Genomic DNA, 17139 nt, shown 5'->3' with positions numbered 1-17139 from the left:
TCCAACCCCCAGACAGCACAAATAGAGTCAATACAACGAAAACACACTTAGTCCCTCTCTGAATCCCCTCTTCCCCACAATCATCTCATCAGTTTATGTCATTTTCCTCCTCCTCCTCCTCCTCCTCCTCCTCCTCCCTGCTATACATTTCAAACACTCCTTTTCTAAACTTCCTTTTGAACTGATGAACATTTTTACTGAGTTTAACCTCTTCATCTAAACCATTCCATAGAATTATCCCGCAAACAGAAATACACATACTTTTANACTGATGAACTTTTTACTGAGTTTAACCTCTTCATCTAAACCATTCCATAGAATTATCCCGCAAACAGAAATACACATACTTTTAGAGTGGTTCTGACACTTTGTTGTTGTAATTTGTGTTTTCCTCTTAGATGATACTTTTTATTACCCTCCCTCTCATGAAACAAATTTTGAATTGTTCCCAGAAGAAGATTATTTGTGTAGTTTTGAATTTTACCAGGTCTGATCATTTCAGTGTGGATGACTTCAAAAACAGTGGATTAGTGTGATCGTTGTACCTCACATTGTGAACTGATCTTATGGCTCTTTGTTGTAGTATGTACAGAGGGAGCAGGTTGGTTTTATAAGTATTACCCCAGACTTCCACACAGTAACTCAAATATGGTAATACAAGAGAATAATATAAAATAAGCAAGGATTGTTGATTCAGTAAGCACCTAGTTCTCCTCATAACACCCACACTCTTTGCCATCTTGGAACCTACATAACTTAAATGGGGTTTCCAGCAGATTCTTTCATCAATTATCACACCTAGAAATGTAGTGTGGTCCACTCTTCCAATAATTACATTATCTATTATTATTTGAATGTCAGTTTTACGTCTTCCAAATAATGGAAGTTTTGTTTTGTCCAAATTTAGTGACAATTTGTTTATATCAAACCAATTCTTCAATTTGTTCATTTCATGTGTGATATTTTCTAAAAGCTGCTGCAAATCCTCACCAGAACAGATAATGTTAGTGTCATCAGCAAGAAGTACAAACTATACAAATATCATTCATGTACATAATGAAGAGAATTGGCCCTAATATTGACCCTTGAGGTACACCGCACTTGATGTCTCTTCCAGTGGAATTAAAATTGTCAATTTGGACTAGGCTTACCGATTCCTCTTACTGATTCCTACATTATATTCATTATACTTGCTATACTTAAACAAGTATATAATAAACACAAATGCAATCATACAAATACAAAAACTTTATTCTAACTGTTGCACAGTACAATTAGATGAAAATACACATTTGTGTGTGGTGTGTATTTCAGATTTAGAGCTTGTATCATCTCCCTGAGAATATATAACAACAAAAAGTGATTCTCTGATTTCTACAGTAACACTATTACCTCAAATTAACCACAGCAATGTAATAAAAAATACTTATATGCATTCATGCTTGGGCACTGTTATTTACGTGACAACACCTGAACAGAACACACACACACATTGGCTGTTTGTTTCTACCGCTCCCCTCGCTGGAAACCTCGGACCTCCCGCCGCCCGCTCCCGTCTCAAACACGGAGGTCTCCCTCTCTGCTGAGCACCCACGGCGCACGCCCGGCCTGTTAAATAGCCTGTAACCATAACAACTGTGTGACACAAACTCAGTGCTTTGGTCATTAAATAATGTCGGGCTCGGTCGGGTTTGGACAGAAATATGCGGCCCGTGCCGCACTCTAATGGAAATGCACGTGACGTTGGTTTTTTTTTTACAATCTAGGAACCGTTTGCAGGAACCGTTACTCCAAATGTGATGGAACCGGTTCAAATGTGATGGAACCGGTTCCGGAACCGGAACTTTGGACCCGGTTCCAAAAAAGAACCAGATCCATATCCCAACCCTAATTTGGACAAACTGTTGCCTATTTTCTAGATAGCTTCTCAGCCAGGTCAGTACAGTTCCCCTAATGCCATATATCTCCATCTTCTTTAACAAAACACCATGATCCATCGTGTCAAAAGCCTTTTTTAAGTGGATGAAGATTCCAATGGCAAACCTCCTTTTATCTATATGGGTCGTAATTTCTTCAGTTAAATCAATTTATGCGAATGAAAAACATTAGCATGTTGTATTTGTGGGGAAAATGTGTCCAGATAAAGACAAGTGTTTGTCTGTGAATGCTGCGAGTTATAGTGAAGCTGATTTGTGTTTGAAACTGTCTCTATTAAGCCATGTTTAATGTGTGTTTAACTTGTGTTCAATGTGTGTTTAATGTGTGTTTTGAATCAACTAAACTTTACAGAAACCCGCCACTGACTAGTGTTTTGGAGGTGTAACTGCAGAGTGACACAGACACCCCACCGCACAAGTATAAATGCTCACAACAGCGTAGGCCACGTGCGTAGGGTTTCCATAGAGCTGCCACACAAGTACAAATCCTGCTGTAGTGGACACAAATTGACGTTGCAAAATTTTTCCAGTAGTTACATTGCAGCATGTTTCACTGCTGCTGGCTGCAGCGCTCTCTCTCAATATTGAACCAGTTTCAAAACTTGTTGTTCCCATTCATCACTTAGACACAAAAACATGAGAAAACAGAGTCCATGTTGAAAAAAACTGACGTGTCTCTTTGATATCCTTTCCTTCCTCTAGCTGGATGAAAAAGACACCGTCTGCACGCGCTCAGTTGCTCCACTCTCTGGCTAAGGGCCTGGAGGCAAAGAGGCGGGACATAGCCGCGTCAATCAACGCTCAGACTGGTCTCTCAATGGACGAGGCTGATCAGGAGGTGGAGCTCAGCATCAACAGGCTCAGTGATTGGGCGGCTTACTGTGACAAAGTCCAAGGAGGAACTCCAGTGAGCCTTTTTTTTAATATAAAAAGTTTATTTGAAAACTTTTGATCTCTGCACTGTGTCAACATCTCGTCGTGTCCCTCCTCCTCTTCAGCCTCTGCCACAGTCCGGCTCTGCTCTCTCCCTCCCTGAAGCCCTGGGAGTCGTGGGGGTCGTCCTCCCTGACAGGAATCCCCTCCTCTCTATGGTGACACTTCTTGGGGCAGCCATCGCCAATGGCAACGCCGTCATCATGGTCCCCAGTCAGAAGTATCCACTTTCAGCTTTGGCTTTCATTCAGGTAAATGTTCGCCTGATCACAAGGAGCGTTTGCAGGTTTCAAAACGAGAGGCGCTCTGCCTTTTGTTTTTCTTTAATTAAATGCCACCAGTAAAAAAAAAAAAACAGGAAAACACTTGCTGTGCCTTGTTGTTGTTGCCAGGCAACCACACCATCACCTCCTCAGCCTAAACCCTCTATGTAATCAATCTACTGTTTTTTTTTGTTTGTTTGTTTTTTGTAAGTTTTATAAAAGTAGGGTACTTGCACATAGTTTGTCAGGCGCAGATAAACAGAGATCTGTGTGGGCACATGAGACCGTAAAAAAGAGGCTGGGTCACAGGACGCACCACCAGTCGGTCGTAGGGCTGGGCGATGTAACAACTATGTACGATATGTCGATATGTTTCCAGTCAAGATACAGATTTCTGAGAGTTAAGGTTTCCTTGAAATGTTTATTGAAGGATTTAAGTTTTTCTCCTTATCGTGGTCTCATACTTAAGGGATCGCTTAAAGAACCTTAGTAACCAAAGTAAAGACAAAAACATAAAGTACCTCTGACTCCATCTTCCCTGCAACATGGTTGAGTTTACGGAGATAAATGTCAAATTAAGGCATCCTGAGAAGACTGTTCACGACTGGGAGAATCTGATGGACACTCTTAATGATGAGCGCCTCATTTTGCACTTTTTATTTTACCAGAAGTGAATCTATGATTGTGACTGACTGCGGTTGGATCACTCAACTTTCCAAAGCTGTGCTCCTCCAGCTCGTTACAATTAATGATGGCTCTGCAGTTTTATGCAACGGGATCTTTCCAGTCAGTTGTTAGCAGAGTATCTCTTGTACGTGTCGTACTGAAGGAGCAAACTTGAAAAAAGAATGTAAAAAAACAAACAAACAAGGAAATGACCTGGAAAGAGAGCATACAACTATAATAATGCGGTAACATATTATTTATTATTACTATTATAAATATAGTTTTTCCTACATAGACTGTATAAAAATACGGACACAGTCACCGTGACGTCAGCCAGTAGTTTCTGAGGAGCGGGTTTGAAGCTCAAAGTAGGCGGCTCTGGCCGTGGCCATCTTGGCAGTGCCTGACTCCGCCCGACTCCCGGCCAATCAAAAATGGGCAAAGAGGTGGGCCAAATGAAGCCTGGTTGCTTAAACACGCCCACCTCGGTCAAAGCTGCTAAGTTAGCTAAGGCTAACAAGCTACTAGGCTAACAAGCTACACTACTTTGGCTAGCCCTGTGGTGTTGACTGCACCCGCTCATGCTCCCGGTTGGTGCCAGCTCCCTCACGAAACAAAATATACAAAAGGCACAAACACGGCTGAGAGGTCAGGCTCAATGACTTGTGAATTAGCTGAGACAGACAGCCAGCGGCTAATTAGCCACCTGTGATGGCGCCACCTGTCACTCAGAGTGACCATGCCCTTAATTATGTGCAACTTTAAGCCTTAATAAAATTTAAACGGATGAGTTATAAAAAAATTCACCCCCGTACAGTTGTCATGAGAGGGGAAATTAGCTACAGACTGTAAACATGTTTATTTCTGCTGTACAGTTGAGCATTTTAACATGGGGGTCTATGGGGATTGACTCACTCTTGGGTTAGGGTTAGAAATCACACCAATTAGTGTCAAAATAAAAAAACACAACCCACCTGCAATAATATTAATAATTATTATATTAAACAGAAATAGTTTGTAGACAAAACAATATGAAAAACGTAGTGATAACAATATAAAATCTGAGCCCAAACTTAATATCAATAACCATAAGATGCAACAATAACCTGGTTGATCCTGCAGGTTCAGTTTTCTAATGATGCCTTGGTGCTGCCTCGCTGTCAGCAGACGGGGGACCCTGACTTTATTATTATTTATTTTAAGTATTGGTATTGGTGGTAACAAGGTAAGGATTAGATCTGATATACTTCCTCACCTTTATTTTTTTATTATTATTATTTGATTTTTTTTTTCTTTATTTGGTTATTTATTTTCTTTTTTGTAATTTATCTTTTCTTGTTTTCCCCTCTTCCCCCATCCTTTCACCTGTCAGACCTGTAGAGTGTAGCGCACACACACACATGACCGCCAACACAACCTTGTCCCCTGACAACAGTTAATTTACTGACCTGTATTCACTTTGATATTTACTGTTTTTGTTGTTATGTGTGTGTTTTGTTTTGTCTTGCAGTAATATAAAAAGAAAAAGAATGAAATGGCACCAGTTTGCTCAGGGAGAGTTCAAAGGTTTAAATACTTGTGAAAGGCGTCTGAACGCAGCACAAGACAACTGATGTCGCTCCAGGTTTCAAAGGGTTAAAAGACCAGTAAGACAGGTGTGTTCACATGGCTTTGCATCAGCGTGGAGTTAAAATGACGTCAGATTCAGGCAGATATGTCGTTCTCTGGTGATTCGTTAGGGAAAATCGATTCTTCCTCCACCATGGAAATTAGTTAAAGTGGACGCAAATTGAAAATGGGCACGGAGTGTAATGAGTTGACGGTTCTGTCTGACATCAGGTGACGTACATGTGTCTGTAAACAGTGATTTTCCTCCTCAGGTGCTTCAGTCTTCAGACCTGCCAGCAGGATTGGTAAATGTCATCACAGGAAGTAGAGACCAGCTGACAGCCGCTCTGGCTAATCACAGCGTCATCAGGGCCATCTGGTACTGGGGCAGTGCTGAGGTGAGGCCTCAACACCGACACATACACCAGTGTTCACCTAAAACACCCACATCACACCCATATATCATCATCATCATCATCTTCACTCGTGCTCTCTGACACTCTGCCGCAGGGCTGTCAGTATCTCCAGCACACCTGCAGCAGCCCTCTGAAGACCCTCCGTCTGATCTGTCAGAAGGAAGCTGGAGGGACGGACTGGACTCAGTGTCGTCCCTCGCTCCTGGAGGAGATGTGGAGGAACGCCGTCCAGTGGAAGAGTGTCTGGATTCCCACTGCATAAGCAGACAAAGATGGAGGGTCAGGTATCAGCTGTAGAGTAGAACTGTGACCTGAAGGATCTGTGTTTAACAGGAAGGATTAAGAATGAAGCGTGACCATGAAATCTTAAGACGCCCCCCAGTAACTGACAGTTAGCTAAACCCCACATGCCTCACTCAAGGCCAAAACACACCAGCGGTGAGTGACAAGTGTCAAAAAACACACCCCCTGTTTTCTATGTACAACCTCACACCAGGCGTGCCTAGACGCGGCGCCCCGTGGCACTTCAGACCACTGTCCTGTCTCCAGCCTGCCGCCCCCAGAATTAAATGCATTTCCCCCACTTATGTGAATGATCAATAAGGAACGCTCCTTTTGGTTTCACGTTTTAATATCAAGTCTTTTTGGATCTACTGTAATGACTTAAAAACAGGTGAGAAAAGGTTTTGGCTGGATAAAATGATAAAGACAATCTTTGAATCAGGTGGAAAAATAATATTTGCCAGATTAAAAAAAGCTTTGCCAGGATCATTTTTCTAAATTCCTTAAAGGAGAACTAATGTTTTTTCAACCTGGGCCCTATGTTCAGATCTCCTTTTGTCTAAATGAGTGATAGGATGTTCAATATGTGACATTTCTCCAGTATGAAGCTAGGGCTGACCTGCCTGCAGCCCGTGAGCGCGCGCTATATTAAATAATAGGGCACTCAGACAGCGTCAAACAACGTCAAAATACGTCCACTAAAAGTGCATTTTTTTCACACAGATAGGCTCGGATTGTTAGTATAATTATCTGACAACATAACGGAAAGGAGAAATGAACGTGTGTGTTTACCTTTAGCTGGATTCAGACATGTTCCTCTGCCTGTTGCTGCTCCCTCTCTCTCCTCGTCCGCTCTTCAGTTTCAATGAGCTCTGCGTCCGTGTACTCCGTGTTCAAATAAATACAGGCGCTCATCAAATTCAAATGGCTCATCCAGATCCAGTTGGTCAAAAACTTTTTTCCTTTTTTGTGAAACCTGGTGGGGAAAAAGGTTTTCTGGGATCCTTTTTGTCAAAATTCCCTTTTTTTTTTTTTTTTTTTGGTTGGGGAAAAATTGCCAGGTGCCAGGATCATTTCCTTCAATCTTCTGTCATTTCCTTTTTCTTTTTTTTTTTTTTTGTGAAACCTGTGCAAAAAAAATGCCTGGAGGCGAGAAACAGGTTTTCCAGGAACATTTTTATAAATTCCATATTGCCAAAATCCCATATCTAGTATTCCGTATTGTCGGGGTAATTTTTCTAAATTCTTTAATTTTTTTTTTCATCTCTCCATCAGGTGTAAAATAATTGTCTGATGGGGGAGAAAATGTTATGCCAGGATCATTTTTCTGAATTCCTTAAGTAGGAAAAAAAAATCTTTTTATGATCTTTTGAAGTTCCTTCTTTTTTCATCTGTAAAACTGGTGGAGAAAAAAGCTTTGACAGAATTATTTGTCTAAATTCCTTAATTTCTTCTTTTTTCTGTGAAACAGGTGGAAAAAATAGTTTTGCCTGAAATTTCATAATTCTTTTTTTCCATTTGTAAAACCAGGTGCAGGGAACAGAAAGTTTTTCACAGGATCATTTTTTAGAAATTCTGTTTGTTTTTTTTCCATCAGTTTTTTTCATCTGTGAAGAATTTTTGCCAGGTGGAGAAAAAATGTTTTGCCAAGATAATCTTTCAGAGTTCCTTTGTTTTTTACTGGTCAACTGGTGGGGAATTTTTTTAAATATATATATTTATTTTTATTTGTTTGTTTGATCCTTACAAAAACAAATTCACATTTTTCACCTCTTTTCACAAATTAAAAAAAAGTAGAAAAATGACGAGGACAAAACCAAGTGTCAACTGTTTAACAGATGGAAAAAAGAATTAAGGAACTTTAAAAAATGTCCTTCTAAAACCTTTATTTTCACTTGTTCTTCAGTCAGAAACACAGCAGAGAAAACAATTTAGATCAGACTTAGAAAATGATCACCATAGTTTCTTTGTCTCGCTTGTCTCTCAGAGCCTCTGTAAATAGTTTGAATCAAATGTCTCAGTTGTAGTAAAAGTTTTCTACAATCCATCCTGTTTCAGTCTACAGCTTCAAGCCTGATCTGCCTTCAAGTTCTGTTGATGACGGAGCAAACATGTTCAACGTTGCGTCATCAGTCTGAACACACAAATACACTGTGCTGTATATCTTTATTACTGTACAGTAACACTGTGCCTGTTCGCCACACAGGTTCAGTTGGTGCAAACATTCCCAATGAAATGTCATTTGTTTCCATGTCCAAGTTCACATTGTTAATAAAAGTTTTTCCAGTCTGTGTGTGTGGAGAAAAACTAAAGCCATAATTAAAAGAATATAATTAAATGAATTTATACACTGTTGTCTTTGTTTTTATGGAGAGCAGCGTCGGCCTGTTGGTCAGCTGACTGATGTCTGTCCAGGAAACACGTCACTAACATGTAAAATATGAACACATGACTCTGCTGTTGAGTCCAGTGTCCGTCCAGCACAGAGACCGTTATGGCACCGGACACACTTTGGCCCAAACGTACAGATCTCAGTGAATCTCGTCCAGTCGCTGGTTCCTTATTTAAAGTTTCATCTTCCTTTTTATTTCTCAAACTGGTTCCAGCCAGCAGAGCACTGAGGTTAACTTCTCCTCACGAGTTTGCTTGGTCACGAGACTCCGCCCCCTGAAACTGTGGAATGCTGAGTCACAACAATGACTCGGCACAATCCTCAGCTGAACCAGTTAGCATGGTTTTACAGGACTGCCTAATCATGCTCCATAACACAGAGAGACAATGAGAGATGCTGAGTCAAGGCTGAACATGTGGGCTGTAAACTGGGTTCAGACGCACAGACGTCGTGCTGTAATGACAAGTTTTATAGATTCAGTTTATTGTTCCCTGGTTTATGGCCAATACAGTAAATATGCAGCAGCTTAGAGGTGCTTCTCTCAGACTCTAGGACAAAGTGTGCACTGACAGTAGATCTGGCAGTAGATAAATCCCACTATACTATGTCATTAAAATCATAATGTTATAGTGTAGTATGTCAAAAATCATTAAAACATTCAGTGTAATATGCCTTTAAATTTTACTGATAACAGATCTTAGTATAGTAAAACATTTTTTTTAAAAATCATAAATAAAGTCAGTAATGCATGACATGGAAAAAAAGGGTTTAAAAGTCATAGAATAGTGTATAAAAAGAATCAGTCAAAAAATCAAGTGTCATAAAAATGTTTTAATTTTAAAAGACATAGTATATTATATGAAAAATATTTTGAAAGTCATAGCATTATATGTCATACCAAAATTACATTTACGAAAAGTATAAGTATAGTATAACATAAAAGAAATTTAGGAAAAAGTCATGGCATTTTGTGACATAAAAATTAATTTAAAAAGTCAATCTATAAATAGATTCATTAAGTCGTGGTATAGTATGTCAGAAAAATAAAAAAGTCATAGTATAGGATATGTAAAAAAAAAAATCAAAAATGTTCTAGTATGTCAAAAAAATTGATTAAAGAAATCATAGTGTAGTATATTAAAAAATCATTAAAAATTCAGTGTAATATGACTTTAAATTGTACTGATGATAAGTCTTAGTATAGTATGACAGTTTTTTAAAAAATGATAAAGTCAGTATTATTATATTATTATTATTATTTCTTAGGGGGAAGTTTCCTGTTTTGCTAAACCTTCTATTAGGGGCAGCACTCTCATTTACAAGTGCAGCTGGTGGATGCAACCTGGGGTCAGAGCTTTGCTTTGTAAAAAAAATCTGTACATTCTGAGGGTTGTCAGAGAACACTTGGGTCCTTTCCCCATGCTGCATGGATTAGAGAGACTTGATTCCTCACACCGAGTCTGTCACTTCTTCAGAGAGGAGAATATCCCTCACAATAGTCTATGAAATGTTACATGTCTTAACAAAATGACATTTAAAGAAGTATTAGTATATTATAAGATATAAAAGAGATTAAGGAAAAAGTCAGTATTTTGTGACATAACAGTTTTTTGTATATAAAAAAATTAAGAAATTAAGAAAAATAAAAAAGTCATAGTCATTGTGTAAAAAAAATCATAAAATGTTATAGTACGTCATAAAAAAATTGATTAAAGAAATCAGTATAGTATATTTAAAAATATTAAAAGTTCTGTGTAATATGCCTTCAAATTTTACTGATAACAAGTCTTAGTATAGTATTTAAAAAAAAAAAAATCATCAAGTCAGTATTAAAAAAAAGGTTAAGAAATCATAGAATAGTGTATAAAAAAAATCAGTGTAGTGTCTCAAAAAAATCATAAAAATGTTTTAATTTAAAAAAAAAGTCATGGAAGTCAAAATATGAAAAATAACAAGTCATAGTGTTATATTTCATAGCACAATTACATTAAAAAAAATAGTTTAGTATAACAAAAGAAATTTAGGAAAACAAAATCATAGTATTGTCTTTAAAATTGATTAAAAAGTAAAGTCAAAGAAGCACAATTTTGTTAAAAAGTATTAGTATAGCATAACATTTAAAAGAAATCCATGAAAAAAATCTTACTACAGTTCATAAAAAAGTTGTAAAAAAAAAAAAAAACTGAGTACGTCAAAAAATATATATACATATAAAGTTTTACAAAAGTATGTCATACAAAAAATTCATTAATGCAGTCATGATAGCAAGTAAAAAAAAGTGTCATGTGTCAGCAAAATTTCATTAAAAAAAGTAATATGTTATAAATTTTTAAAAGAAATTCATAAAAAAAATCGAAGTATTTTGTGACAAAAAAATGAATATGAAAAAATATAAAACATATAAAATGAATATAAAAAAATCACGGTATAGTATGTCCAAAAAATCTTAAAAAATCATAGTATAGCACATCATAAAAAGTCGTAGTATATAGCCTACCATGAAAATATTATTTAAAAATATCCTGCCTAAGTGTGAGATATTTCTATTCCTCATTATGGAGCCATCAGTTATTGTGTGCTTCATGAGACACTAAAGTTAGAGGACACAACTACTCTGTGAGATGATGAAGTTTGCCAGCTCAGTGTTCACACGTCAGCTCTCGTTAACCAGCATAATATCATTATTATTACAGGACTGTAGTTTCAGCTGACACATGACTACTATACCTTTATTCTGGTGGAGAAAAATGTCACATCACAGGTTCCCTCCAGCAGCAGAGTTAAAACACTTCAGGTTGGATTAAATGTAATCATTGGACAATAAAGTATCAGGAGGTGGTGTGATGAAAACATGGAGTCATGTAAATAGAGGCAGTGTCCTTGAGATAAGCACCGAGCTGAGCGCAGCATTTACCCAGACTGAGAAGTCTGTTAAAATCCACACGTCCCTGGCACCATGTGAGGAGAAAACTACCGACTCTCAGCGCTCTATCACTTTATTATGACCTCATAAAAGCAGAAATGATGCTGTCTTGTACTTTACATTAAGGTAAAAGGCAGGACGAACCTCAACACAAATCTCAGTCTGAGTTCATTTTAGATCCAGATGGGTTCAGTTTGGCTGCTCGTTAACTGCTTCTCACCATCAGTTTTACTTTTATAGACCCTTTTTGTTTCATGATAAAAGTCTAATTGCAGCAGGACAGCAGTTTCTCTAAGCACTGTTTAATGACTAAAAAGCCACTTTGATCACAGTTTCTTGGCTCCTGTGTTGTTTCAGCTCTGATAAGACTTTACAGGCTTTTCAGACTCAGTGTTGTTTCGTAACGCTGCTGTGGTGTGGAGTAATGCAGTAAGAACCACCTTGGTTAAAGACACTATCAGCAGTTTTTAGGCGTCGTGGTGCATTTGAGGTAAAACGAGCTCATTTTACAGCAGCTGTGTGACTACAACTACACTAACCATGTTCTATAGGTTGTACAGGGAGTTCAGGCCGATATGCAAGGTCAGCTTTTAGGGGTAAATAGACCAGACCAGAGCTCTGAGAGCACTGTAACTCCAACAGACCCTAAAACTGCAGAGAAACAAATTAAACTGTAAAGGAAGAGATCATTGGAAGTTATTTTGCAGTGTAACAGACTCCATGAAACTCCATTAAAAAAATAGTGGGGCCCCACTGGCTCACCTGGTAGAGCAGGTCCCATGTGCAGGGGCTGAGTCCCTGCCATGGCAGCCATAGGCACACTTCCTGCCCATGGCCCCCTGCTTCATGTCATCCCCCTTCTCCCTCTCCCCCCTTTCATGCTACAGCTGTCCTGTCGAATAAAGGCAATAGCCACAAAAAATATCTTTAAAAAAGAAACACCATAGTACGTCATAAAAACATTTTAATCCCCCAAAAAATAAATAAATAAATCATGGAGTATGTCAAAACAGTTTATGAAAACAAGTATTACGGCAGTGCCCAAATAAATCATAAAAAGTCAAAGTATAGTATGTCATGAAACATAATAAAATAGACATAGTATTTTTCAAAGTTCCATAAAATGTAATCTTATAGTGTGTCATAAAAGGTTATAGGAAAGTGTGTCAAAAATTTTTATAAAAAGTCAGTGTAGTATGTCCTAAAGTAATTTTAAAAAGTCATAGTATAGTATTTAAAAAATAAATAAATAAAAAAGTCATAGTATAGTATCTCAAATAATTCATAGAAATTCAAAAAAATATTATGTCATAAAAAATAAGAAAAAAGTCGGTGTAGTATTTAAAAAAATTTCTAAAATGTAATATTTATATATTATACATATTTATAATAACTCATAAAATAATACTACAGTATGTTAAAAATAAATTCATTGTATAATGTATCAAAAAAATAAAAATCATAGCATAGGCTAGTATTTAAAAAAAAAATCATTAAAAGTTTAAGAATAGAATGTCAAAAAATTAATAAAAAAATATAGGGTATGTCAAAAAAAATTTTTTTAAAAATCACAAAAAAAATAACAATATAGTATTTCTAAAAAAAATAAATAAAAAAAACCTTAAAAAGTCATAGCATAGTATGTGAAAAAAATACTAAAAAGTCATTGTGCAGTCTGTCAAAACCATTTATAAACATGTCATGTTATTGTATGTGCAAGAAAATGATTTAAAAAAAATCAATGGTATAGTGTGCCCAAAAGAAAAAATGGACAGTTTTGAGATAAACACTTTTAATTTGGTGTACTGTTGCCTAGTTAATGCATTACATTGAAAAATAAGGCAGTTTATTGGATTTTAATATTGTAAAAACTGCTTCGTCATGCAGCAGGTCACAATAAATCATCTGAACTTTAATCTGGATTTTCATGAATAAGGAATAAAAGTGCAGACTCATTCTTTGGGTCATATTTCCCCTTTGCGCAGTCATGTGCTGTCCGAGCTCTCTGATTGGCTGAAATAGAACTACGTAAGGTCTGTCACGAGGGCTGCTGGCCGGTGGGGTATAAATACAGGAAGCGGTAGGCAGCCATTTCAGATCGGGGAGAAAACAGTGAGGAGTTCTTGCTTCAACAGTGTTTGAACGGAGCTTCTTCTTTCGTCCCGCTTTTTATCTCCAAACTAAGACACTTTCCGGACACGAAGAACCTTCGCTGCTTGAACACAACTGACCAAGTCGACTAAAGCTCTATTTTTGTACCGTTTTTGTTAAGAAAAACAAACGCCAGCCAAAATGGAGTCCCAGGTGCGTCAGAACTACCACCGCGACTGCGAGGCCGCCGTCAACCGGATGGTGAACATGGAGCTGTTCGCCTCCTACACCTACACCTCCATGGTAAGGACAATTAATATATGTTTTTATGTTTAAATAGCTCGTATTAATATGTGCTAATGAAACGTGTCTGCTGTTGTTGTTTACTCTCCGCCCACACTGGCTCACTGACAGACTAAATGTAAGAAGGAAGAATTATAAATATAACTTTAAAGTGATTTTATTTTCTCTGTATATGGTTATTATTATTATTATTATTATTAATAATAATAATAATAATAATAATAATAATAATAATAATGATGCATAAAGGGGGAGGTTTGTTAGATTTTTTTTAAGCACTAATAGGAAGGGACTTGTGTATATCATTTTGTCTTAGGGGAGGGGCATAGACATTTAAATGGCTGTATTTTGTATTATTTTTTTACTCACTATGATTCAATGATTTTTTGTGACATACTATACTGTTATTTCTTTGGGGTATTTTTGGGCATAATTTACTATGACTTAAACGTTTTTTTTTTTTTTTTGTTTTTTGAGCTGCTATACTTTTTAATGTACTATATTACTTTTTTATGGATTTTGTTGACATACAACACTGACATTTTTATTGTTTTTACATAGTATACTATGATTTTTTTATTTTTTTATTTTTTTAAATGAAATATTTTGACATACTATAGCATTACTTTTTTTTAATGAAAGTTTTAAAGAAAACATTCAAAAGCCTTCACTTATCAAAGCCAGAAATTGCAAAACAGGAATAATCATTAGATATTGAAATTTTCGTCACCATGACGAACACTTCCTCAGGAAAAAAACCTCACCACATCTGAGCTTAAAATTGTGATCCACCAAAATCACTTTATTCTACATTTAAAATTTTGCCAAAAATACCATATCATAACCATTATGCACAAGAGCGGGGCACAATTAGTTGTTTTTTTAACTTTGTTTTACTTTTTTAAAATCTAATATTTAACTGAAGGAGGATTGTGCATTTCCAGTCACTCAGGGAGGCGCAAGGAAAAATAACTGAAGCTTGGGAGAGTAAAAAAAATGAGTTGCACCTCAGCCACCCCTCTCCTCTGATAAGTAAACAACGGCACCTTGGTATGTTTGTCAGTTGTTTGTCACTGATTGGCAGTCTACCATAAAAGGAGTGTTATAGCCCAGCCCACCTCAATGATCAAAAAGTGCTGTGTCATGCTTGCAGTGCTCCTTTTTTGCTTGTTTTTTTACACTCACGCTCCTCAAACTGAGTGCTGCTCTGCGTCTAAACTGACCAGACTTCCCAGAGTCGTGACTCACCTGCCTGACCAACACCTGGCTGCATAACTACTGTTTGTCAAATAATGACGGGTCTCATAATCACTGTTTTTAACCTCTGTCCTCTTCCTCTCTCGTCCCTTTCAGGCCTTCTACTTCTCCCGTGACGATGTGGCCCTGAAAGGCTTCTCCCACTTCTTCAAGGAGAACAGTGACGAGGAGAGGGAGCACGCCGAGAAGCTGCTGTCCTTCCAGAACAAGAGAGGAGGACGCATCTTCCTCCAGGACGTCAAGGTCAGTGCAGGCCAAAGAACTGGTCCTGTTGTTGTGTGTCTCACCACACCCTGTCTGTGCACGTACAGATATTTTAGGATTAACATGCTGTGTTGCAACACTCGTTGCCAACTGTGCGGTTTAGGATCCACTCTGTATGATAATCAGTTGTCTCAGCATCATGCATGTCTAAATCAGGCCTGAATTAAATAATTTGCTCAGTAATAAAGTGTGAAATGCCAGAGTTAATCCTCTGAGCTTGTTGGGGGTGCAGTGATGCAGGTGCAGACACTGTTGATTCAGGTCATTGTGCTCTGTGTTCACGAGGCTTAATGTAATGACCCTTCAGTCCGCTATAATTGAATGTTGTGTTGTTTTTTTTCTTGCGTAGAAACCGGACCGTGACGAGTGGGGGAGCGGGCTGGAGGCCATGCAGTGCGCCCTGCAGCTGGAGAAGAACGTCAACCAGGCTCTGCTGGACCTGCACAAGCTGGCTTCTGATCATGTCGACCCTCATGTAAGTATGAAGAGTCTGTTGATACTCAAAGTGTCCTGGGTTAGCGACACACTCCTCTGATGTTGGATTCATTAAGCGTAACCGTTCTCTCCTCCTGTCCTCAGCTGTGTGACTTCCTGGAGACCCACTACCTGAACGAGCAGGTGGAGGCCATCAAGAAGCTGGGCGATTACATCACCAACCTGTCCCGCATGGACGCCCACAACAACAAGATGGCGGAGTACCTGTTCGACAAGCACACCCTGGGGGGCAGCAGCTAAACGCCGCGTGAAATTGTTAACAACGCAATGGCTTTAATCTAAACGTCACCTTTCTGTTCCAGCTGCGAATTCACTGAATGTGATTTTTACATCTAATCTGCTTCACCTGTAACGTTGATAAGTTCTTGGATGTTCTGGTGGTGTTGCTGTTTAAATGTCATGTAGAGATGGATATCTATCAGGTTATGGCTTTACACTCATAACTGATAAGCCTCCGTTGGTGTGACATTTGTAATTGTGACTAAATGTTTCTGATCTGTTCTTAATCTGAATAAACATTTTGAGCTGGACTCTGGTGTTTGTCTGCATCTGTCACATGACCTGTTCATATCGACCCAAAAGATGTGGGTAATATTGACACAGTGAATCCAATCAGAGCTGGTTAGCTTGTACATTTGTGCTCACAGGTCAAAGTCTTGTGCAATACCTCATAATTAACTTACTGATTATATTTTATATCATTAATTAAATCTTAAAGTTAATGAGAAAGGAAAATCATAAATGAATGTGGAGTTAAAGTCTAAAGTAGCATAAAAATGTTACCACTTGAGATGAGAACACTTTGGCAGAACACATTAAATGTACTGTCACTACTGGACAATGGAGACATGATATTCGAGTCAACTTTATTTATATACCCTGACATCACAAAGCACACAGTTGCCTAAAAAGACTTCTCAATCTGTACAGAATACTCACCATTTGATTTTAGAGCATAATGATAGCAATAAATAGAATGATTGAACTATTATCATTAATGGTAGTCAACATTCTGTGTATACATATTTATATGCAAACATGTTCAGTGGTGTTGCAGAGCTCTTGAGTCTGTTATTGTATTATATTGTGATGCACTGTGGCCATCTTCTGGAGATCCTCGGAACTGCACTCAGTCACTTCCACCTTAAATAGCTACTGAGACATGTCATAGTATAGTATGACGTCCAAAATGTCATAAAAATGTCACAGTATAGTATGTCGTCCAAAACGTCATAAAAATGTCATAGTATAGTATGATGTCCAAAACGTCATAACAATGTCATAGTATAGTATGATGTCCAAAATGTCA

The 17139-nt window shown here is 37.7% G+C and overlaps 2 protein-coding genes and 1 long non-coding RNA gene across 3 annotated transcripts in view; 2 read left to right on the top strand and 1 right to left on the bottom strand.

The window, feature by feature from the left end:
* aldh16a1 (aldehyde dehydrogenase 16 family, member A1) overlaps positions 1–8447 on the top strand; it is a 28209-nt gene extending 19762 nt beyond the window's left edge. Inside the window, exons 14-17 of the mRNA XM_050069329.1 lie at positions 2640–2844; positions 2936–3121; positions 5680–5805; positions 5918–8447. Of these exons, the coding sequence (XP_049925286.1) occupies positions 2640–2844; positions 2936–3121; positions 5680–5805; positions 5918–6085 (685 nt within the window). The 3' untranslated portion in view covers positions 6086–8447. The remainder of the gene's footprint in view (positions 1–2639; positions 2845–2935; positions 3122–5679; positions 5806–5917) is intronic.
* The window catches only part of LOC126405588 (uncharacterized), a 365681-nt gene that overhangs the window by 9267 nt on the left and 339275 nt on the right, over positions 1–17139 (bottom strand). The gene's annotated exons all lie outside the window — the stretch shown is intronic.
* Positions 13501–16360, top strand: LOC126405582 (ferritin, middle subunit). The gene is made up of 4 exons (XM_050069390.1): positions 13501–13814; positions 15168–15314; positions 15685–15810; positions 15915–16360. Exons 1-4 carry the CDS (start codon positions 13713–13715, stop codon positions 16068–16070), a joined length of 531 nt encoding a protein of 176 aa, XP_049925347.1. The 5' UTR covers positions 13501–13712; the 3' UTR covers positions 16071–16360.

The sequence above is a fragment of the Epinephelus moara genome, chromosome 18 (assembly GCF_006386435.1).
Source record: "Epinephelus moara isolate mb chromosome 18, YSFRI_EMoa_1.0, whole genome shotgun sequence".
NCBI classification, from domain to species: domain Eukaryota; kingdom Metazoa; phylum Chordata; class Actinopteri; order Perciformes; family Serranidae; genus Epinephelus; species Epinephelus moara.
The sequence above is the reverse complement of the archived record's forward strand: the minus strand, read 5'-3'. Positions and strand labels throughout refer to the sequence as shown.